A 22,315-nucleotide genomic window follows, 5' to 3' on the forward strand; every position below is an offset into this window, starting at 1 on the left:
AAAGCTCATTGAAAAGCGTCAAGCCCCTTCATCAGCCAACACATTACACCATCTGCTCAGGATAGTGCTGCGCCCCAGCAGCCCTCATGGGCACTGCCGGTTCGGCCGCATTGTGGTGATATCCATTACCATAGCCGTTGCCATATCCATTACCATACTTTGCACCCGCACCATTCACGCCGTTGGTTCCATTAACACCACCGGCACCTCCATATCCAGCCCCGGCAAAGCTCTCCGTTCCCCATCCGACCCTCCTCGTAAAGGTGGCATCGAACAAATCTCCGTTGCCAACGGTATACGGGAACGCGACACCCCTGTTGAGGGGAATGTGGTTGAAGCGCCAGTCCCAGATGGAGGCATAGAGCATCCTGTACGCAGAAAAGGCCATGATGGTGCCAATGACGGCGCCCGCAAAGACATCGTACCAGTTGTGGAACTCGTCAATCGTCAGTGCACCGCCAATGAGCGTCGCGCCGAGGATGGGTGCGTAGACAGCAATGAGCTTCCACATGGCCGGGTGGTAGTTGGCAAACACCTTGAGCTTGGCGTTGAGGTACAGCGAGAGGTAGACGAAGCCAGCGAAGGCGGCCGTCGTATGGCCGCTGGGGAAGGACTCGAGGCTGTCATCGATCTGGTCGGGGTCGCCCGTGCAAATGTCGCGCGTAAAGTAAATCTGCTGGTAGCCGGCCCTGTCCAGGGCAGACGTCGTGACGCGGCTCAGGTCGGGCTTGCACACGTCCAAAAAGTGCGGCCGGAGACCGCCAATCAACCACTTGAGGAACACCTGGAAGACGGCGGCGCAGATGAGCGCGTACAACAGGCCGATGATGCCGTTGTTGACGTCCCAGAAGGAGCGGATACGGATCTGCATCAACAGGATGACAACGATGGGGATCACGGCGGCGAGGAAGGCCGCGAGCCAGATGGGGATGATTTCATGGCGCAGGGGATAGCCGAACTGGGGGAAGACGATTTCGCCGTCGGAGAAGGTGACGGGGAAGGACCGCGTAGGAGCGGGCTTTGCTTCGTAGACCTGTTGTTTATCACGGTACAGTCAGTTTATTGTGTTGGGTGAAAGAAGAGTCCACTAGAGGAGATGAGGCTTACACCGAGGCCGATTGCACCCATGGCCACCATGGTCAGGATGTCCAGCCAAGTGACCTTCAACCACTGTCCAAACCTCGGACGCGTGGCCATGCTATACGCAGCAGGCTGGGCTGTCCTGCCGCGGTTGCCACCAAGCCCCCATCTTCTCTTTGTCGTCGGCGCCGTCGTGTTGTCAGCCGCCGCGGCGGGCCTCGCTGGAGAGCGAGCTCTGTGGCCAAAGAGAGCCATGGCTGTCGTCTATGGACCGTTTTGGTGTTGTTGTTGTTGTTGGCGTTGGCGTTGGTGTTTGTGTAAAGAAGCTGAGCTGAGCTGGGAGAGTTAAGGTATTGACTCGCCAGAGAGAAGAACGGCAGGAGGGATGACCCGTGACGAGGCCCAGCGTTCTCCCAAAGGACGGGCAGGAGCAACTTGGACTGTGGATGAGGAGTTGGCAAGACAGATTCACCTCCAACACCTTCGCCGTCCTTCACTCATCATAATATACCATAACACCAATCCAGTGCCACCAATGCAGTGCAGTTTTTTCCATCCAGCAAACCGGATCGTCTCCCCCCCTGACGTCAACACCGTCCATCCAAACCTCGTCGAAACCCAACGTTCGTCATCGCCACTCGCATCCTGTAACAATCAAAAGCACGGTCATCCCTCACGACAAGCCCAGTCCTGGATTCGAGACCCCTGCACGCTCCCGCAAATGAGACCAAGCCAAAGCCGTGAATAGCGTCATACAAGCATAAATTCGTGCATCAAGCTTGGCAGTAACGTTGTTTAAGCACGGCATCTCTGTTCCGAGTGGGGGAGCAGAAGCCCAATCACAACGTCATCGCGTGTCATGGCCATCGAGATCCTGTTCCAGGCCCGCCAATCATCCACTTTTCGGGCTGCTTCACCGAGCTGGTGCCTTGCTGGCGTTTCACCGAATCTGACCGAGCACAACCACTACATGTACTTTCAACACCAATGGCCATTCACACAATCATTGTCAAGTTCATCGTGTCATTCTCGTTCCTATGTCATTCCCATATTCTCGTATCATGGTTACCCAATCTCATACCTTGAACTCGCTCAACCAAAATCAAATCTCCGTGCAATCCAATCAATAATAGGTCGTTTCTTCATATCCAATCCCTCTCAAATGTAAAACATGGTATCCTTGAGCCTCTCGTGAATCTGCACATCCTGCTTCAAGCCCCCCTGAGCTCCGCCACCCTGCGTATCTCCCACCACCGACGGTGCTGCCGAGTGCGTCGGCGTATCATATAGGTGGCTGAGGTAGCACCGCGCTCGCTCGCACACGATATCGGCGTAGTATGCCGGTGTGCAGTAGCTCACCGCCTTGGTGGCTCGGCCAAACGTGTAGCACATGCTCTGCGTCAGATCCTGGAACTCGTCTGCAATGTTCTTCCCCGGCGCCTTCGCGTACCGTGGGCGGAAAATCTCATCCAGCACAACAAAGTAGTGCGCTGGCCGAGCGGTTCCCTGCAGTGCCGTGTGCGCCTGGAGGTAGAAATCCCAGCTGCGGGCTTCCGTGACGCCTCGGTCGACCACCGTGCCAGGCTTGGTATTGCCTGTGTTGTCGGCGTCGTTCACTGCCGTCGGGTAGAAGCGAGCATGGTGACGCTTGCCGACAATCGCAATGGTCAGACGTGGCAGACCCTTCTGCTGGTCGGCCGCTGGGTAGACTTCTTTGCAGGCGGCGCGTAGGAGCGGCAGCTCTTCGTCCAGTACTGTCTGGTACTGCCCTTCAGAGACTCCATCACGATACACAATGATGTTCTCTGGGAAAGTCGCGTGCTTCCCCTTTGAGCGCCACAGGTGCAGACGCGATTTCAACATCTCTTGTAGCTCCGCAACCATCTCGTAGTGGGTCGGAGGCTGGATGCTCAGAACTGCGGGCCACTGGCCAAGCTTCTGATCAATACTGGCGACCATGCCAGCAATGCTGGGAGCCGTCGTGCCGGGCGACTTATGCGTGACATCAATACCGACAATCATCGTCTTGTTCTCAGAGATAAACCCCAAGTGCGCGGGTTCGACAAGCTGGTTGTTGCCGCCGAGCTTGAGGTTGACCTTGAGCGCAAGGTTGCGAAAGTACTGATCCTGACCCTTGGGGTTGGCAATCTTGGTCCCGACGCTGCAGACGGTATGGACGCCGTACTTGACGTCGGCAAGGGACTTGATGCGGTTGTACAATGTGATGGGGGTCGCCGGCAAGATGACAAAAAGCATCTGTAGCGTTGCTGCGGCGTTCTTGATCGTATTCTCGAGCTCAGGATCGTTGTCGCCTGTCAGCTGCAGCCGCCTAAAGGGCCTCAGGGGCACGGCCGCAGCGATGCCAGTGTCGTTCAACACGGTGTGGAAGGCGCGCATAGTGGCATCCAGGCTTTCGGAGCTGAACTTGTAGGCGTTGGGGTGGTCGGCTGTCTCGATGTACACACAAGACCACTTCTGCATGCTTCCCGAAGTGCTGAACTTGAGGCTCGGGGCTCCTCTCGGAACCATGTTCCAACTCCCGCCAAAAGTTGCTACTTGTCGGCTCTGGCCATAGCCCACCTTTGGGCTGGTAATGACGCGCCCTAGCACAGTGACAAGATTCTGCGAGATCTCGATTCCGAATTGAGGCTGGGAGGAAATCAGCAAGTCGCTTTTGCCAGAGCGGAAAGGGTGGGATCAATGGTGTCTTACCAACAACGGGTTCGAGTCAGGGGATAGGCCAGCAGTCCGCAGCCCGTCGTTGACGATGGACGTGGCATTCTCCATTGGCCTCCGAACAGCAAACCGAATCATTTGTTGCGTCTGGCCCGGATCCAGCTTGGACTTGGAGGGCTGGCCAGGCAGCACATAGCAAACCTGGAGGGGCAGGTATACAGGGTTTTCTCGATTGCCGACATTGATGACGGGCAGCCGAGTATCGTTGATACGCACATTATATGCTGCATAATAGTCAGCCAGACATTGATAGATCCTCTGGCGCGGTATGGTAGAGACTCACAATTCAGGAAGAAGTCATAGACAGAGATATATCTCCCGCCCTCTTGACCCTTGGCCCCCTTTTTCTTCTTGCCGGAAGAAGGTCCAGGCTGGGCTTGGCTATAGGGACCGCTGTCAAGCCAGAACTCGACATTCTTGGGCCCAGCCCCAAATGCGCTCACCCTAGGAGGGTGCGGAAGGCCGTGCCCATCGTTTGGGTTGGCCAAGGCCCAGATGGTCTTGACGCGCGGGATCGCCTTGCCACTCTTGTCGACCTTGGCCTTCAAATGAGTGGTCCTGACGCGGAGTCTCTGGATGAATTGCTGCAGCCTGTAAAGCCCCTTTCCGGAGCCTAGACGAAGAACGAACTGCTCCAGCGGGCCTTCTTGGAAAAAGGCACCGTGGCTGGGGTTGACATTGACCAAGACACGAGCCGTAGCCGCACGGACACTGGCGAAGAAGCCACGGATGGCGGTGAGGCAGCTCCCAAGGTCCCAGGTATCAGAGTCTTGGCTCAAAGAAAACATCTTGGACGACCCAATGGTAGCGAGGTTGTTGGTCGACTTGGCGTAGTGGTTCAGAAAGATGTTGAGGGCCTGGATGAGAGGCAGCTTATCGTCATACTGGGCAGACGGGTTCGTCGATGTAAGATAACCGATCAGTTCTGAGGTTGCCAGAGTGTTCGTCAGCTGGAGCTTGACCTCGTACACGGGGCCATTGGCGCCCGGCTCCTCTTCGCCCTCCTTTCGGTACGTGATCTTGATGGCCTGGTCGTCGAATTTCTGGCGGCAGATGAGCGTCGACTTGAAGTCGCTGACCATGTCGTGCTTGTACGCAGCCAGCTCCGGAGCATCCAGCAGCAAGCGCACAATCTGCGTGAGCTTCCTCCCGGTAGCCGCCGGAGTGACCGAGACATCGTAGCGGTACAGCACGAGCTTGGGCGAGGCCGTCAAGGCAACGTAGTTTGCCCACAGGACGACTTCGGTCCCCTTGGTGCCGTAAGCCGGCCTTCGGGGAAACGCCTCCTTGAGGCCGAGAGTGCTGAGGTCGAGGCCCTTGGCAGCCTGAGCCAGGAGGGCATCTTCAGTCTGGGTGACTTTCTTGTCGGGAGCCGGGACTCCGCCTGGGGGACTGTAGCAGTTTTGGTGATGAGTGCCTGGACTTTGCTTTCCACCACTACCCTTGGTTTTCCAAGAAAAGGGAACGACGACACAAAAGAAAAACGGTGATGCTCACGAGAACACCTGGACCGGCCCTCCTCGTCCACCCCTTTGTCCACCTCCGCCTCGATCTCCCCCTCCTCCTCTGTTAAATCCGCCTCGATCTCCTCTATATCCACCTCCACCACCACCTCGATCTCCTCTATATCCTCCTCCTCCTCCACCTCCACCTCTCTCCCCTCCGCCCCCTCCTCCTCTATACCCACCCCCTCCCCCTCCGCCTCCCCTCGACCCTCCTCGTTCCTGATATCCCTCCTCCGCCTCTCCCTCTGCCGCGAGACGACATAGTCAAGCCGATGCCCCTGACAAGGGCAAAGTGCAGTAAGGTAGTACTAGATAGCTTTGTAACAAGGTTAAGGGTAAGGTAAGGTACTTTTCGAGCTCTGGTGGGGCCGAACCCTTGAGTTAGTTCGCGGGGAACGAAGACGATTGAGGAAACGGAAGAAGGGCGAAAGTGGAGGTGACGACAGCTGCTAATAAACGCAGGCGTGCGGGGCTATGGAACCGTGATGACTCAGCTAGTTCTTGTAGGCCTCCCGGAGTAGGCCTCCCCGATCATCAGATGATGAGGATATGCTTCAAACCAACTGCCAGCTTGATAGACAACCCCATCTGTCAGGCATCAAGGCATCAAGACATCAATTAGAAGCTCATATTTATAGTTCTCTGGTATACTATCATGACAGTCTCAAAAGAAGCAAAGCAACGTCAAGCGGACATTGCATCATCTGTCAAATCTGTGTGACTCGACGCTCCTCTTCTTGAAGCATCTTCATCACTGCCCAAACGCCGATACCCATGCACATGAGCTCTAGCAACCAGCCGTCATCCATAGCTTGCCCAACCTACCGGAGCTCCGCAAACAAACATACAATGAAATCAAATGCTCGACACATCGACCCAAACTCCCCCCCTTACCTCCGTCCACGACCTCCTCCTCCAGGCATCCCCGGCATTCCAGGCATGCCAGGCATGCCGCCGCCCATGCCCATCTGCCGCATCATGGCCTGCATGTCCATGCCTCCGGGCATGCCGCCGCCGCCCAGCATCTTCATCAGCGAGCCCATGTCCGGCATGCCTCCAGCGCCGCCGGCACCGCCCATGCTCTGTAGTCGCTTCTGCATGGCGGCCATCTGCTGGGCCTTGTTTGCGCCCGACATGGCCTGCTGCGCCCTCTGCATGTTCTTCATGTTGCCACCCATCTTCTTGGCCATGCCGGCCATCATGCGCTGCTGCGTCAAGAGGTCTTCCACCTCGCGCACCGACGTGCCGGATCCTCTGGCAATACGCGTCATCCGCGTCGGCTCGTCAATCAGCAACTTGCCGTCAGAGTCCAGCTCCTTGTCCGTCATGGAGTCGCAGATGTAAATCATGCGCTTCAGCTTGGCGCCCCCCTCCTCGTCATCCATACCCTGCATGAGGCCGCTCATGCCAGGAATCATGCCGGCCATTTTTGACAGGGGTCCCATCTTCATGATGTTGGACAGCTGGTCTCGTAGATCTCGCACCGTAAAGATACCCTCCTGGAGATGCTTCATGGTGTCCTTCTGATTGAGGTTGAGGCTCTGCACGTGCTCGACCAGGCCAGCCATATCGCCCATGCCCAGCAGCTTCTGAACAAAGCGCTGGGGCTCAAACCGCTCCAGATCCAGCATGTGCTCTCCGGTACCGATGAATACGATGGGTGTATGTGTAGCGGCGACAGCGGAAATGGCACCACCGCCATGAGCGTGGCCGTCCGTCTTGGTGATGATGATGGCTCCGAAGTCGGCGGCTTCCTTGAAAGCCTTGGCTTGAGCCTCGGCCTGCTGACCTATTGATGCGTCGAGCACCATGATGGTCTCGTCGGGGTTGACTGCCGCCTGGATATCAATCATTTCCTGGAAGAGCGCAGACTCCTGTCGGTGGCGGCCCGAGGTATCGACAATGATGACATCGAACTTTTCCTTCTTGAACTGCTCGACACCCGCTCGAGCAACAGCCGCAGGGTCCGTTTCCGTCAGCGAGCCGTAGTACGGAATCTTGGCCTTTGTCGCATTCTGCTTCAGCTGGTCAAAGGCACCCGCGCGGAAGGTGTCGGCGCACACCAAGCACGCCCGCAGGCCCCTCGTCTGGTAGTGTCGCGCCAGCTTCGTACACGTCGTCGTCTTGCCCGCACCCTGCAGACCGACGAACATGATGACGTTGGACTTGCCCTTCTTGGGCTTGAAGGGCTCGGCATGGGGGTCGACCAGCTTGACGAGCTCGTCGAAGACGGCCTTTTGGATCAGGCGCTTCTTGTTGACGGCGGGCGGGAGTTCTTTGAAGTTGACGGTGCTGCGTATCGATTTTCGAAGCTGTCCCACAAGCCGCACGTTGACGTCGGCCTCGAGCAGGGCGGCGCAAATCTCCTTGAGCATGGAGTCGAAGGCCTGGAGCCCGCAGTCAGTAAATGCATTGTTGTCTCGGGATTCGCCCCCAGAACATCGCGGGGCAGCCGCCGTGAGTCCTGCCTACCTTTTCGTCGAGATTCTGCTCGCGCGTGAGGTTTGAAACGGCCGCATTGATGCGGCGGCCGAGGTCTTGCAACACCATGGTGGCGGTTGTGTCGGTGTCGCTGCTTGAGCCGTTGCGGAGGTGCGTCGAGGATGGATGGAGGCGCTGCAGTTCAAAACGCTGGCTGGCATTTCGGCGTCTTCGAGTGTTGAGAGTGGGGCGCTATTGAGCGTGCATTAATCTTTCTCCGGTGCCGAGTACAGGATCATGGCTTGCTTCATCTGTCGCTTACACAAGTGATTTGGCAATGAGTGCAAAAGCAAAGAAATTGAGTTGAAGATACTGAAAAATCTACTAATTGATGATCAATAATTGATGATCAACAATTGACCATCATTTGTCTGAAAGAATCCGATGAGGCTGTGCTTGAACACGAGTTCTTGATGCAGCCGTACGTCTAAGTCAGTAGTGCTTAAGGTTTAGATGCAACTTCAAGACGACAATAACGGCAGCCAAAAATTGTGTCTGGGGATCAGAAAAGAGATGCTTTTTATTACTATGGTATATTGTATCAGTCATAGTGTCACTGAGTAAGGTAGGTTTTCGTAATCATAATCCCTTATCCAGATACCCAACATTGCTCGCACCCTTACACTACGCAGTTACCCACCTAACGCACGAAGTGTATTGCAACACGACTGACACCATTGCTATCCAAGATGAGATGGCAACTTCATCTCTATGCAATACAAAATTAATCAATTGAGATTAAATTGACCGAGAAACTATGCAGATGCCATTTACGATGCAGCCCCGTACTCCCCCTAACCAAGCAAGATCCAGAATTCAGCAAATAGGCTCGACACTCACATCATTTACAACACCATCTATACGAGCCATTGCTTCTCCATATAGCCCAATCCCCTTCAGGTGAACAACTACTACAGTCTCAGCACATCGACTGAGACAATCAACACTTCTATCAACCAAAACGTCAATCACCCGTCGGCAAATAGCTCGACCCCCACGACCCCCTAACACCAACCCATTGCACCAAAGCCTTACTCATCAGCGGCACCCTCAAACACGGCTCTTCACAACCCCAAGACAAAATCCCAATTCTTTCCCCCCGCATTTTACCCCAGGTTCTTCATCTTCTCATTCATGCATCCCCCAAGGCAAAGATTCCCATGCCCTAATGCACGCAGCTCGGGCATATTCCGGAACGTGATGATGCAGAAACCTCCTTTGCCTGGCGGCTAAATTCGTCTCGACACCCTCATGAGGATAAAGACGAGATGTGGTGTGAACCATGCCGTACCTTGTTTATTTTCTATGGGGAGAGAATTGGGTATCAATTAAGAATTGCCTTGATCGTGACTTATGTTCATGCCCATTCGCATCATCAGTCATGCCCCTCCCCTATCCATCGTTACAATGCCAGTCCCTTGGCCCCCTTTGTCCATCTATACAACGACAAAGCTCTCCGTCGTGAGCGATGCTCGTCCCAGTTGGTAGTTCCAGCGCCTTGAACACTATATAGCGTAGATCGCAAGACCGTACGAAAGTTTTTCTGTCTGAGCGTCAATACCTATCTTGCAGGTAATTTGCACAAGAGTAGGGGCTGCATACCTGAAACTCTGTACTCAGCGTCACAACGCACACCTCGTGAGCTCGAATGATATTCTCGCACGCTTGCGCAACCGACTCATTGGGGCCAAGTTGCGGCATCCTGTCCGCGAAGAGCAGTAGAATGAAACTTCCCTGCAGGAGATATATCCCAAAGAGGTAGGACATGAACGTAAGTTCGGGATCAATAGTCAAAATGGTCGAGACGGATTGTGACGCAGAAATGGCATGCGACGCGCACTCATTAAACCTCTTGGACGTGATCCAATCGTCGCCGTCGTCCAGCATGGAGATGGCATCCCACTTGCCGTGTAGCAGGACATGCAGCACGTGCAGAATATGCGTGCTGTAAGCCTTTGCCAGCCGCATCTTGGAGGGATCACCTGCGTTGTATGGGGCCGCAGACGGATGTGGATGGGAGATGGATGGCCTCGAAGGCATGCCGGCAACTATTCCCCTGGGTGTGTGAATAGGCAGGGGCATGGTGCCGTTGTCGTCGCCGTCTGGTGAAAGCGCGGCGAGACTCAACTCGTAGGTCGAAAGCAGTCCCTGGATTACGGCTACAGAGTGTGAATCGTCGAGGCCTCCGAGTCTCGGATGACGGCGCCGATGATGAACTTCTATGATGTCGCCCAGTATCGCCATGAGGGGTAGAAAGTACTCAAAAAATGCAGACCCAGAGGCAGTCGTCGGCGGTCCGATTGTTCGGGCAGGAATCTCGCTGGGTGGGATCGTGTCGAGGTTTTCCCAGATGGCTTCGGGGAGGGGGGCTGAAGTCAGTTAGAAGGGAGTAATCAAATGAACAGGTTAGAGCAATGTTTGGAAACTTACAGTAAACTTCGCAGTACGAGTCAGGAATTGTGAGAGCAGAGTTGAAAGACAAGGCCAGGTGCCGGTCCAGGGCATAGAGAAGCCAAAAGACTCTTCGGCGCTCTTCTCGCAGCTCGAGATTATACAGACTACCATCTTGCTCTTTTCGACATGAGCAGAGAGGGTTTGCGCACGGCGTTACGGGCCCGGCGCACTGTTCATCCTCCCGGTTGAGGCCTAGCGAGAAGGCCAGCCGCGTTGCCTTGGACCACCACTTGTAGCAGTCGGACTTGAAGTCGGAGCCCGAGACGGCAATAGAGAGAAGGATGAAGGTGAGGACATCGTCGATTTCGCCCGCCGGCTCGTTGTTGACAGTCGTCTTCGGCACCGTTGGCGCGTTGGGAAGCCGAGGATGAGGCGTCTCATTTTCTGCTCGCAAGCCGCCTGATATCTGTCAGTATCAAAGTCATATCATCACTTAAAGGAAAGCAGCTGCCTACCGTGGATTCGTCGCCACCGGTCTGGGTCACGCTCGGATATCAGAGACACTGCCAGGTCGTACAAGTCGTTGACAACCTTGGCCCTGGAGCCAGGGACGTGCAGCATCATGACATCAGCAGTCTGTGCTACACACCAGAGTATGGTCGCCAGCAGAGCCGGGGTGGTGTATCTGGGGTTCGTCGGGTGCACGATAGACTTTTTACGAAAGACTCTGGTCAAGATATACGGAGACGCAACGCGAAACAGCGAGCTCCCCGGGTCCGTCAGGAAAATGTCGAGCAAATCGCAGGCGACAGAGGCGGGGATGATGTTGCGGATGTATGGCAAGATGGGCTCCAGAAACTTGTACCAGCAGTCCTCGTTGGGAGCCTTGTGGAAGAAATCCGACATCAGGCCCCCGGCATCATGGCTGGCTGTTGCTGCTGTGCTGAACGACTCTCTGTTCCGCTCATGGCTGTGCGTCGACTTGAAAGATGCCCTGTGCTGGCGGTTCACCTCGGCATGGGGCCGGGTGTTGACCGGTGACGGGTAGCCAGCACTCTCATCGGACAGGATGACTTCGGAGTCACCGTACTGCCCGTCAAACACATTCACCGACAGGGGGTTGCTTATGGAAGCACGCTGAGCAGGAGGCGGCTGGAGTCCAACCTGGGTGAGAGACGGGACGCTGAGCGGAGGAGCGGGTCGGCTCTGAGGAAAGGGCGCACTGATGGAATGCAGCACGTCTTGGCGAGCGTCGGACATGGTGACCCGATCCCTCGGATCCAAGGGTACACCTTCGGGACGGGCCGATGTTGCATCCGCTGGGCCGGCAAAGGGATGTTGTGCAACCGTACTGGAGCTGATGCTGGGTGAAGTGGCTGACGGAGAGGGCGAAGCCTGCGAGATGACACTGCCGTTGCCCATGGCGTGGCCGTTGCTGCTGTTGGAGTTGCTGTTGCCATTGGCATTGCGGTCCAGGTGGGGGTCGTTCCGGATGCTGCCTCGGCGACTTGACAAGGGCCAGGAGTCTCTGCGCGCACTGATGTTGCTGTGGTTGTTGCCCGTGGCCGAGGCTGGTAGGCGGCCTCTCTTCTTGACCTCGCGGTTGTAACGACAGGTGTATCCGTAGTCTTGAGCGGCGGAGGCAGCACGTTAGAGAAAGTAGTATGATGGGAATGATATGAGGATATGAGACAGGAGAGGAAGCGAACAATGGAAGAGACAAGAGCTGCTGCTTACCTTCACACCGACGGCAAGGACTGACGCGCGCACATGTCTCAGTTAGACATCATGACTTCATCTGCAGAACCCGTGGACCGGCACAACTCACCACTCGCCATCGCACCGCGTCCTCGAGGCGCTGCACTTGTCGCAAGCCCTCCGGGTCCGCTTCCTCGGCCGGGCGTGCTCCGTGTCGGGCGTCTCACTGCGCTGCGTCACTGACGCGACAAGAGAACCGCGGCGATGCCGCTCTTGACCGTCGGCTTCGGCTGCCATGTTCCGTTTTGCGTGCGTTATCTCTGGCGTCGTCGCAGGGCTGGATCCGGATATCCACACTATTGACTCGCTATCTGCCCATAAGGAGAAAAGAATGGAGAACGGGGCTGGGTGAAATATCCGGGCCACGAGTCAATGGGAAGAGAAGTGAGAGAGTGTCCCGTATTCAGGGGGTGAAGCTGAGGATGAGACCCGACGGATTGGCGAGTGGTATGCACTATGCGGATACCGCTGGGGCTCAACCGGGACAGGAGACACAGCTGGTGGCCCTTTTATGGCAAAACCAGCTGGGACAGGGCAAAGGACCAAAGACCAGATTTGCCGGCTGGTGGTATCTCATTTAGTACTTTCGTCCCTGAGCCCTCCCTTTGCCTGGCTTGTCGAAAATGCGGGGAGACGCGGCGAGAGAAAAAGGTGTCATGGCATGAGGTTTGCAGCCTTGAGTTTAGCCATCTGCCCTTGTCTGGATTCGGGCAGACTCTGCTTGTCTGTCGCTCTTGGCGGTCACTCTGGCTGTCAGTCGGTGGCTCTTCAGGTGTCAGGGCGGCCGGTAAATGGTGAAAGCAGGGCCCGTTCTTTTGCCTCGTGCCGGCAGCCACCCGTCATCCTGCTTGGACAAAAGCAGCAAAAAAGGCGCGATTCCCCAGGTTTTTGGGAGAAATGCTGGGGTTTGTGGGTTGTGGAGAGGAGAGTGGAGAGTGGGGGACTGGAGAGGTGGAGAGGCGCGATGCGACTGCGCACGGCCGCTCGTTGTTCCTTGATTTCGACCAATCAGACGCGGGCGGTGCTTGTTTTCCGTCGGCAGAATTGGCCAACCAGCGCCTCCATCGTGGCTTCACATGGCGGACACCGTTCACACATGCGGAGAAGCATTGCAAGAACATGGACGGGCAAGACAGGAACTACTACAAGTGCTAGTAGTACGAGTAATAATGCGCATGCAGAGTGGCGGCACACGGCGACATGACATGGGCCCCTGGCGGAGTCAGCCGTTGGCCTTCCAACTGCCGCCACCTCTCAATGGCTACCCAACGATGAGAAGCACCGAGATGGCCTGCCCGGGAAGCAGAAATTAGGCCGAGGTGCATCGCCAAATACGAGGTGGTAGTAGAAGAAATTGTTGAGGAGTGATAGCTTCTAGCCCAATTGAGGAAAACAAATGCTTCCAGAACCATTGGTGTCGAGGCGAGTTGGAGGTCGTCCAACAGGTTGGTGACATGCCTATATACATGTAGCTGGTGTAAAACAACTCCCACGCTCCATACAGAAGGCGGAACACAACTTTCAACACGAACAAACAAACAAACAACAAAGTGCCTCTCAATCCACGGTAAAAGAAATAACGCCGCAACAATGCAAGCCATCGACACTCTCCCCCCCCCCCCCAAAAAAAAACGGAGCATCAGCATCAACTCAAATCCAAGCGCCGTCCACCCGATACACGCTCCCGCTCACAAACGTGCTCTCCGGCCCCAGCAGAAACGCAATCACGTTGGCCGTCTCCTCCGCCGTGCCCTGCCGCTGGAACGCCGTCGGATCGTCAAACGCGGCGTCCTTTGGCCGGCCTGAAAAGTCCCAGTTCTTCTGCATCAGCGGCGTGTAGATGGCGCCGGGGGCCACGCTGTTGACTCGGATCTCGCGCTCGCCGTTCTCGAGGGCGGCGGCTCGTGTCAGGCCGACGATGCCGTGTTTGCTCGCGTCGTATGCGCCATGTCTTGCAAAGCCTATGACACAGGAATTAGCAATGTCGCGGACGACGTCTCTGATATGGGAAGGACCACGGTAATTTACCCTTGAGGCCGTGGATGGAAGAGACATTGACAATGGACCCGCGGTCGACGACATTTCTCAGCTCCGCCCGCATGCAGTACATGGTTCCAGTAAGGTTGACGCCGATGATTCTATCCCACTCATCGTCATCGAGCTCCGAGACGGGAGACACGCCGTGGAACTTTCCAATCACTCCCGCCACGTTGGCAGCGCCGTCCAGCCGGCCATGCTCCTTGACAATCGACTCGATCCAGGCATCAACCTCCTTCCGCTTGGAGACGTCCACCTTGGTGACCATATAAGGCACCTCGCGAGAGCTGAAGTAGTCTTCGGCGGCCTTCATCGCTTCGTGGTCCACGTCGGCGATGCAGACAGTCGCTCCTCGTCTTGACAGCACCTGGGCCGTCGCCAGGCCGATCCCGCTCGCGCCGCCAGTGATGGCAAATACTTTCCCGCTCAGCGGCAACGGACCGCCGGGGACAGGTTCGGGCGATGACAACGGCGCCGCTACGGCCTGGGGCGCTTGTTTCTGAACCATTTGGGGCTTCTGGGAGGGTTTGAGGAAGCCGTTACGAGAGCCCGAGTGCTGTGATGACGAGCGAGGGGTAGACTTGGATTGACCCATTGGATTGGACAAGTGACTGGCGAGCACCGGCTGAGTGAAAGGAGATGGTCGAGAAAGGGATGATGGGAGCTATGAGTTTTACCAACTCTGGCTTGCGGCTGATGGCGATATATAAACGTCGAGATAAGACAGCTGGAGAGGCTAGGATTCTCCGCCAGGGGAGCATGAGATTAGGTGGAAATCTCCGAAAAGCAGTTCCATCTTGCAGGTCCCGGGGGAGAGAAATGCGTGGCGGGTAATAGTCCGAAGCAAGAGATGCGCATTTCACCGTGGATTTCCTATCATGAGTTCTGGCAAGCGAGGCGTGTTTGGCAGCGTCCGATTGGTATTGAGAAGCTTCCGACGGACGTTGGTCTGGGGCTGCTACATGTAAATAGCCGACGGGTTTTATGGGCGCTGCGATCTGGTGACTATTGGCTGTAGCGGGTTGATAAGATTGGACTGTTCGGCAATAAAGACGATGGGCCGAGATGAGATTCCTCAATGGTTGGATCGGTGAAAGAAGGTGAATGTTGATGCCGATTGCCCGGTTTGGTAGTCAAGGTGACCCGTTGAGGTTGCTTGGCGATGGGAGTCTGATACACCTATTCTGATGAGTGGCCGTGTAAGTGCAGTACCCTACACACCAGACATGATGATTTCAACAAAACTACAACAGAGCACAACAGAGCACAACAGAAACACCACGTGTCTGGGTATATACTCTTCTGGGACCTAATGATACATATGTTCAAAGCATCACCGCATCCAGTTCCTCAAGCCCAAAATAACACCCACCCCCGCAACCAGCAACCCCCATCTCAGCAACCCTCTCCTCACCTGCTTTCTCGCCAACTCCTCAATCGCCCTGCCATCATTCACATTCGGAAATGGCACATCCCTCGGAGCGTCCACACCCAACGCCCTGCACAGCGGCTCCCACCCATCCTTGACATCCACAAACGCCAGCCTCTCGGGCGGAACGACGTCCTTGAGCCATTCCATGTGCCGCTTGTACGTCGTCCTGGTCGGGGGCTCCGTCTCTCCGTATTGATGCAGCCAGACGCGGCGCATGGAGTCGATGAACCGGGGGAAGAAGCGCATCGTTGGGAGGGGAAACAGGACGAAGCGAAGGAACCACATTGTCGCGGCGTCGGACACGGCCTGCATGCTCTTCTCCCATGCATCGACATCTCGTGTCGTGCAGATGACCAACGCGTCCGGATACAGCTCCATCAGCTCCGGAACCAGCAAAAGACAAGGGTTATCCGTCACGGCAACGAACCCCTCCGTCTGTCGTCCAAGGAGCTCCAAGTTTCGTTGCTTGGTGTCTTCGTCCTCGGCCGGCCACTGGGAGAACAGCTCGAGCCAGGTCTTGACGTCGGATTCGGGCCCGAGGGTGACCTGCGTGCCGCCGTGGTAGACGGGCCCGTCGAGCAGCGTCTCGAGGGCGCGGCTGAAGGAGGCGGTGCCGGTCCGGGGCAGGCCGGCGCCGATGACGCGGAGCTTGGTGCCTTGGCGCGGGGCGGATGCTTGTTGGCCCATCTTGTGTTGGTCTTGCATGTATCAAGTGAACGATGCAAATGTGTTGGTCTTTGAGGGGGCTGTAAAGGAAGCTTCCTCGAGAGCGAGGAGTAAACAGGGTTGTTATATAGATGTAGAAGCCGCATGGCATTTGGGGCTGGCCCTTTGACGATGCATGATAGTCATCGTTTAGCGCTTGGTTTTGCCCAATGGAGGCGTTAGTTGGAGGAGGAAGAGCTGAGCGTTTGCCTGTCCGAAGGATGCGCTAGGTTATGTTGGTGATCCTTCTGCCAAGTTGAGCTGACGGTGTTGACAGAACTTGGTCCTTGACAACTGCAAAGGACAGGAGGAGAATACGGACATGAAGACGAATTCGCCAGGAGGAATTTAGGAGATGAGGCAACTGGATGAATCGTGCCCGCGGCGCTTGTGACATTGTGTTGTTACACCTCTTGATGATAAGCCTGGAGGTGCTCCTATCCGCTCCAGTTGCACGTCGTCGGTCTTTCTTGGTCTGTAGTTTCAAAGCCATATCTGAATTGGCAATGCGAATTCATTGAGCCGAGTACGATGGAGTATGAATATCTAGACATGAATTGTCGCTGTAATTTGACTATCGGCGTCGATGACATCCAATGGCTAGCTAGACTTGGAAGCTGAGCTTGTTCACAGCGGTCAGATTCCAGCGTGCCGAACTCCTAAATATAACAACATTTAGAGAGCATGACTATATGAAAAAAGGTCAATACATCTTTGATCTAATCGAATTGATCGAAAAGTTTGTCAACACTTGCGTGTGTTGGGGACTCTCCGTTAATGCATGTCAAACTTGGAAACGCCTCGCGTGGTGCACAAGTTCTTCCTCCTACAGAGCCGGATAGCATCGTCAACAGCATCCGCCACAATCACCCCTTCCATCGAGAGAATCCCCCAGTATTCCCCCCCTCGATCTGCTCAGTCGCTTGCCTTCCGATCTGAGTTCTCCCATCTCACCCTTTACTCACCCGAAAAGAATGCGGGCCACCCACTGCCACCGTCCCTCCTTGCCCTTACCCCAGCCCGCACGTCATGCCCACATCATATCCGCCACCCGCCTGAAGTCATCGACACGGCAACTCACAGCTCAGCTAATACTACCTAGGTATGAGCACCTAGTCTACAATTCAACAATAAAAAGGGCCCAAAACACTCAATCTACGACAAACCAATCTCTTTCTCCAATACCTAATCCAATTCAATTTATTCAGCTCATTCAACTGGAATAATACAACACAAAATGTCCGCCCTCAGATCCATCACCGCCCTTCGCAGCACCGTCCGCCCAGGCTTCCTCCTCGCCTCCTCCCGCCCCTTGACCACCACCGCCCCGGTCCGCGCTGGCTCCGCCTTCAGCGGCAAGGAGGACATTGGCGGCCCGGGAGGCCAGCAGCCCGTTCCGCCGAACCCAGGCGGGCCCGAAGCTCTCCGCCGAAACTGGTGCGTCTTTGTGATCCATCTCCCTATCATGCTCTAAATTACTTCAACAAACTTTTTCTGGTCGGATATGTAGATAATAGAATAAGGTTGGGCTAACATGGACGTTTCAAAAAGGATGGTCATTGGCGGCGCCGCCCTGGCCGTGCTCGTCGGCTACAACTGGATCTACAAGAACCCCGACGAGGCGCGGCAGCAGCGCGACAAGACGCTCGGCGAGATGAGCGGCAGGAACAAGACGGAGATGGGCGGCTTTCGACATGACTGAGCGGGAGGAGTGTCTGCTCTGTCCGGGGCTGGCCAAGTGAGCAGGATCCGGAAAAGCATTGGAACCTGTTGAAGGGGAAAACAAATGAAGAGAAAGGGAAATCATTCCTTTGGTTGTACGATTATTATGGAGGACGGAGAGCATCAAACTGTATATGGACTATCGCATCATTCGACGAATTCACGAAAATAAATACCTTTTAACACTCAATCCATCTATATCAGAGCAACCCATGCTATGCAAGTACCCAGTAAGCCGCATCTCCCAGTTCGAAGCTCTCATCCTCCTCCTCCTCCACTCGGGTATCATAACAACTCAACACATCCCCAATCACTCCCTCTTCCCGACCTCCACCTCATCCCTCACAACCTCCTCGCCCCCTCTCCTCTTCTTCTGCAACAGATAATCGCCCCCCTTCACCGCGCTATAAAACCCCCTCAGTCCCGCCAACGGCCAGAGATCCCCGAGCCGCGCCCTGCACCTCGTCCTCCACGTCGCGTTCCGCGCCCTCTCCTCGCCCTCCACGTCCACCTTGACCTTGTCGTACACGCTCGGCAGGTACTCGGCCCCGTACTTTTTCCTCAGCGCATCGTACGAGCTCCTGTCGTAGTGCGACCAGAACTCGTCCTCCGTGTAGTACGCGTGCGCGTACAGCCACTTCTTGCCCCCCAACTCTTGCACCTTGCGCTCCAGCGCGCGGTTCTTCTCAACGACCTCCCTTCGACTGCCCTTGACGCCGCCCCAGACCCCAAAGTTCATCAGGTCGGGCGCGTCCGGCCGCGCAAACTCCGAGTGCAGCCCGTGGCCCGAGTCGGGGTCGTCGCGGCGGATGCGCAGCGGGCAGATCCAGAGCGGGTAGATGTGCAGCTCCTTGTCCAGCCAGGCCTGGAACTCGACGACCCTGTCGTACGGCACGCCGACGTCCTGCACCATGTAGTAGTCCGCGAGGCCGCTCTTGTGCACGGCGCGGTACATGACGCGGGCGTGCATGAAGGGGTCGAGGATGTATCTCGTGATGCGGTTAAACGGCGTGAGGAAGTATCGGTAGGCGTACACGGCGGTCCAGAAGCCGCCGCGGTCATAGCGGAAGAGGTAGTCCTGCAGCGGGACAAAGTCCGTCACAATCGCTGACTTGCTCTCGTCTCCTCCTCCTCCCTTTGCCGCCGTCCTCTTGAGCTGCTTCACGACGTCCCTTGCCCGGGTGTAGAACCAGGGGTCGCTCCGGCTGAGGAAGCCCACCGGCTTCGTCCCCTGCGGCACCTGATCCGCCAGCTGCCCCGTACAAACAACCGCCGTGTCCATCGCAAACACGATGGCGTCCACATAGTCGTTGTCCTCCACCGCGCACGCCTCCCGGATCTTGTCCAGCATGTCCTGCGCGCCCCTCGCGAGCGAATACTCGAGCCTCACGTACTCCTTGGCCTCCTTGAGCTGCACCTCGAGCAGCGTCACCACGCCCAGCGTGCCAAACGCCGACGCCGCGCCCCAGAAGAGGTCCGGCCGCTCCGCCTTGGACGCGCGCGCCACCGCGCCGTCGGGCAGCACAATCTCGATCCAGTTGATGTTGGCGTCGAAGGCGCCGTGGCGGAACGAGCTGCTCTCGCCCGAGGTGCCCGAGAAGCCGCCGCCGACGGTGATGCCGGGGAGCTCCATGACCACCGGCGGGACGAGGCCGTGGGGCAGCAGCGTCTCGCGGACGAGGACGTCCATGGGCACGTTGGGCTCGACGACGGCCGTCTTGGCGGCCGGGTCGACGGAGAGGACGTGGCTCAGCTGGCTGGTGTCGATGGTGTTGTCCGCGCTGCGGTGGGAGCGGCGCGTGCTGTTTGTGGCGCCGTGGTAGATGCGGAAGGGCTTCTGCAGGTGGTGGAAGTGCTTGACGCGGGAGGAGATGGCGGAGACGGCCTTGTCGTGGGCCTCCATGGCTGGGGATGCTTCCATGGCTTTGGGGGTTTATGCTTTTTTTATAGTGGTCTATGGCATTAGTGAGAATTGGAGTCGCTGAGGATGAAAATGAAGTCTATACGAGATGGTAATTGAGACGTTGAGTGAGTGTTAGTTGAGGGGAGATGATTGAAGATGAGATTTGGCGTCGTGTTGGAAATTACGCCTGCTTACGTATTGTGACACAGCCACATGCATGGATCATGCAGAGCAAGATGACGATCAAAAAGCTCGTTCGGAAGAATGGCGACCATTGGAGATGTCAGTTGTCTCTGGATGCATTTTCAATCTCGTTGGGAAACAGAAGCCACGGGTGTAAGTCATGGAGTATGCAACGTCCACAAGAGCATCACACAACGAACACCATCACGCACTAATATGATGAGCCGATCAGACCATGACTTATATGCTAAAAAAGCGAACAAATACCTTGCGCCATATTATTTTCGCAGAACAAAAACCACCCGTTCTCAAACATGTATGTACATTACACTCTAATTCCTCTTATCCCTCTTGTACTTGCCCACCTGCTTCGGCTGGCTGCCGTACGCCCTCCTCCCCTGCACCTTGTCCCGTCCCATGCTCGCGCCGAGCGTAATGTCCACCCGCGGCGGCGTCGGGAAGCCGAAGCTCTTTGCAATCTTGGCCAGGTCCAGCTTCTGCACGTCGTAGACGGAGCGCAGGCTGTGGCTGGCGTAGGCGTGCAGATACGACTTGAAGGCCTCCTTGGCGCTCTGCTGCAGGTAGTAGTTCTTGCCGATGAGCTTCTCCAGCTGCGACTGGACGTTGATGATCTTCTTGCGGGGGAACTCGAACTCGACGACGGGGACGCGGGCGGCCTTGAGGTAGGACAGGAAGCCGACTTCGTTGGGCTATCATCACATGCGTTAGAAGAGAGAAAATCCAATGAAGCACGTTGTGGATGAGAAACGTACCTGAAGGAAGAGCAGACTTCGTCCCTTGCCATTGGCACCTCGGGCAGTTCGGCCCACGCGGTGAATGTAGTCGCGGGTGTTGTCCGGAGGGTCAAACTGGACAATGAAGTCGACGGCGGGAATCTACTCTGTGTCAGCGACAACGGGCCTCTTTTAAGATACCAAGAACATGTCAATACTCACATCCAAACCACGAGCGGCAACGTCGGTACAGATCAGAATGCCGTGCGGCGCATTGCTGAACTCGAAGAACGTGTTGGTCCGCTTCTGCTGCTTCTGCTTGCCGTGCAGGTCCAGGACCGGGCAGTCAATGTAGTTGAGCAGCTCGGCGTAGTACTTGACGCTGTTGCAGCTGCTGAAGAAGACAATGACCTTCTTCTTCTTGGCCTGCATTTTCCGCAGGAAGGAGAAGAGCAGGAGGAAGCGCTCGTCGCCCTCGCACAGGACGTAGCCCTGCTCCAGGCCGTCGACGGTGCTGTGCTGCTGTTCTTGGTCGACGTTGATGTAGAGCGGTCCGGGTCGCAGGGAGATTCGGGCCAGATCCTCTGCAACGTCATATTAGCAACATGCGCCTTGTGACATCGGACTCGACTAGATGAAGAGAGTGCTACTCACCAACTTTGGTTGTTTGTGTCGCGGAAAAGAGCATAGTCTGCCGGTCCTCGTTTGACAAGACCTTGACAATCTGCCTCATTTCATCCTCGAAACCAACCTCCAGGATACGGTCCGCCTCGTCGATGATCAGCGACTTGAGGTTCTTGAAAACGAACTGGGTGTTCAACAGGTGATCCAGCAGTCGACCGGGCGTCGCAATCAGCAGGTTGACACCCTTGGTCAGCTTCTCAACCTCTGCCCTCCGGTTCGCTCCGCCAATGACGATGCCATACGTCTGTGAGTGGTACTTCATCAGCTCGCGCGCGACGCCAAAGATCTGGAGTGCGAGTTCTCGAGTCGGGGACACGACAATGACGCCGGTGCCGTTTCGCGGCTTGAACCGCAGGGAGCTGAGGATCTCGATCGCGGGGATCAGAAAGGCGAGCGTCTTTCCGGAACCTGTCTTGGCTGCACCGAGGACGTCCTTGCCGGCAAGGAGAGGGGGGATGGCCTGTTGTGGGAAGCAAAGTCAGTATAAACCATGTGCCATTGGAGTGTGCGAGATCGAGTAGGTGGACAAACACTGCGCTGAATGTTGGTCATCTTGGTGAAGCCCATCTCCTGAATCGCCTTCATCGTCTTCTCAGACAGCTTGAGGTCCTCAAACTTCTGCGAGTCTGCCATCGTCGATACTATGGGCGCAGACTGGGTGGGTATGACATCTCCATCGGCGTTTCTGGCCGCGGCCTGGTCCTCGAGGTCCGAGCCGCCCTCTGATTGTCCATCCTCGTTGTCGTTGTCGTTGTCGTTGTCGTCGCTGCCCTCGTTTGCTGCTTCGGCTTCGACCTCTGCGTCTTCTTCCTCCTCCTCTACTTCATCATCCTCCTCCTCCTCCCGCTCGACCTCTGCCGGGGGAGGGTTCTTGAGCTTTTTTGACTTCTTGGTTCCGTCGGCAGCGGCGTCGCCCTGCTTCCGCTTGCGCTTGTTGTTCAATGTGGCGGCGTCCATGGTT

General features: G+C 56.2%; 9 protein-coding genes across 9 annotated transcripts; 1 reads left to right on the forward strand and 8 right to left on the reverse strand.

The window, feature by feature from the left end:
• Positions 1-43: 43 nt before the first annotated feature.
• BBK36DRAFT_1165584 (PAP2-domain-containing protein) lies at positions 44-1,335 on the reverse strand (the record flags this gene model as incomplete). Its single annotated transcript, XM_024894799.1, has 3 exons — positions 44-157; positions 251-1,033; positions 1,108-1,335. 3 exons carry the CDS (start codon positions 1,333-1,335, stop codon positions 44-46), a joined length of 1,125 nt encoding a protein of 374 aa, XP_024752621.1.
• Positions 1,336-2,238: 903 nt separating this feature from the next.
• On the reverse strand, positions 2,239-5,909 carry BBK36DRAFT_63460 (Piwi-domain-containing protein; the record flags this gene model as incomplete). The annotated part of the gene is made up of 4 exons (XM_024898401.1): positions 2,239-3,729; positions 3,793-4,040; positions 4,100-5,132; positions 5,886-5,909. 4 exons carry the CDS (start codon positions 5,907-5,909, stop codon positions 2,239-2,241), a joined length of 2,796 nt encoding a protein of 931 aa, XP_024752622.1.
• Positions 5,910-6,211: 302 nt separating this feature from the next.
• Positions 6,212-7,871, reverse strand: BBK36DRAFT_1111477 (signal recognition particle protein; the record flags this gene model as incomplete). Its single annotated transcript, XM_024889707.1, has 2 exons — positions 6,212-7,687; positions 7,794-7,871. 2 exons carry the CDS (start codon positions 7,869-7,871, stop codon positions 6,212-6,214), a joined length of 1,554 nt encoding a protein of 517 aa, XP_024752623.1.
• A 1,333-nt stretch (positions 7,872-9,204) lies between these two features.
• BBK36DRAFT_1109904 (hypothetical protein) lies at positions 9,205-11,102 on the reverse strand (the record flags this gene model as incomplete). The annotated part of the gene is made up of 4 exons (XM_024889526.1): positions 9,205-9,345; positions 9,405-10,171; positions 10,233-10,655; positions 10,712-11,102. 4 exons carry the CDS (start codon positions 11,100-11,102, stop codon positions 9,205-9,207), a joined length of 1,722 nt encoding a protein of 573 aa, XP_024752624.1.
• Positions 11,103-13,544: 2,442 nt separating this feature from the next.
• Positions 13,545-14,838, reverse strand: BBK36DRAFT_1134166 (NAD(P)-binding protein). Its single transcript, XM_024892212.1, is given in 4 exon segments — positions 13,545-13,568; positions 13,585-13,915; positions 13,983-14,591; positions 14,641-14,838. 2 exon segments carry the CDS (start codon positions 14,584-14,586, stop codon positions 13,605-13,607), a joined length of 915 nt encoding a protein of 304 aa, XP_024752625.1. The 5' UTR covers positions 14,587-14,591; positions 14,641-14,838; the 3' UTR covers positions 13,545-13,568; positions 13,585-13,604.
• Positions 14,839-15,170: 332 nt separating this feature from the next.
• BBK36DRAFT_1137747 (hypothetical protein) lies at positions 15,171-16,110 on the reverse strand (the record flags this gene model as incomplete). The annotated part of the gene is made up of 4 exons (XM_024893191.1): positions 15,171-15,175; positions 15,213-15,235; positions 15,290-15,300; positions 15,406-16,110. 4 exons carry the CDS (start codon positions 16,108-16,110, stop codon positions 15,171-15,173), a joined length of 744 nt encoding a protein of 247 aa, XP_024752626.1.
• A 1,255-nt stretch (positions 16,111-17,365) lies between these two features.
• BBK36DRAFT_1155887 (hypothetical protein) lies at positions 17,366-17,830 on the forward strand (the record flags this gene model as incomplete). The annotated part of the gene is made up of 2 exons (XM_024893878.1): positions 17,366-17,565; positions 17,680-17,830. The coding sequence occupies 2 exons, from the start codon at positions 17,366-17,368 to the stop codon at positions 17,828-17,830; spliced, it is 351 nt and encodes a 116-aa protein (XP_024752627.1).
• Positions 17,680-19,771, reverse strand: BBK36DRAFT_1134168 (hypothetical protein; the record flags this gene model as incomplete). The annotated part of the gene is made up of 2 exons (XM_024892213.1): positions 17,680-17,871; positions 18,127-19,771. One exon carries the CDS (start codon positions 19,769-19,771, stop codon positions 18,161-18,163), a length of 1,611 nt encoding a protein of 536 aa, XP_024752628.1. The 3' UTR covers positions 17,680-17,871; positions 18,127-18,160.
• A 497-nt stretch (positions 19,772-20,268) lies between these two features.
• On the reverse strand, positions 20,269-22,311 carry BBK36DRAFT_1137750 (DEAD-domain-containing protein; the record flags this gene model as incomplete). Its single annotated transcript, XM_024893192.1, has 5 exons — positions 20,269-20,646; positions 20,710-20,832; positions 20,893-21,254; positions 21,325-21,814; positions 21,886-22,311. 5 exons carry the CDS (start codon positions 22,309-22,311, stop codon positions 20,269-20,271), a joined length of 1,779 nt encoding a protein of 592 aa, XP_024752629.1.
• Between the last annotated feature and the right edge of the window lie 4 nt (positions 22,312-22,315).

This window comes from Trichoderma citrinoviride (assembly GCF_003025115.1).
Source record: "Trichoderma citrinoviride strain TUCIM 6016 unplaced genomic scaffold BBK36scaffold_2, whole genome shotgun sequence".
NCBI classification, from domain to species: Eukaryota; Fungi; Ascomycota; class Sordariomycetes; order Hypocreales; family Hypocreaceae; genus Trichoderma; species Trichoderma citrinoviride.

Excerpts from the sequence above, each read along its gene's own strand:
- BBK36DRAFT_1134166 (XM_024892212.1), bottom strand. The coding sequence starts at position 14,586 with ATGGGTCAATCCAAGTCTACCCCTCGCTCGTCATCACAGCACTCGGGC. Across the intron at positions 13,916-13,982 it reads TTCCATCCACGGCCTCAAGG|GCTTTGCAAGACATGGCGCA; the intron begins GTAAATTACCGT and ends CCTGTGTCATAG.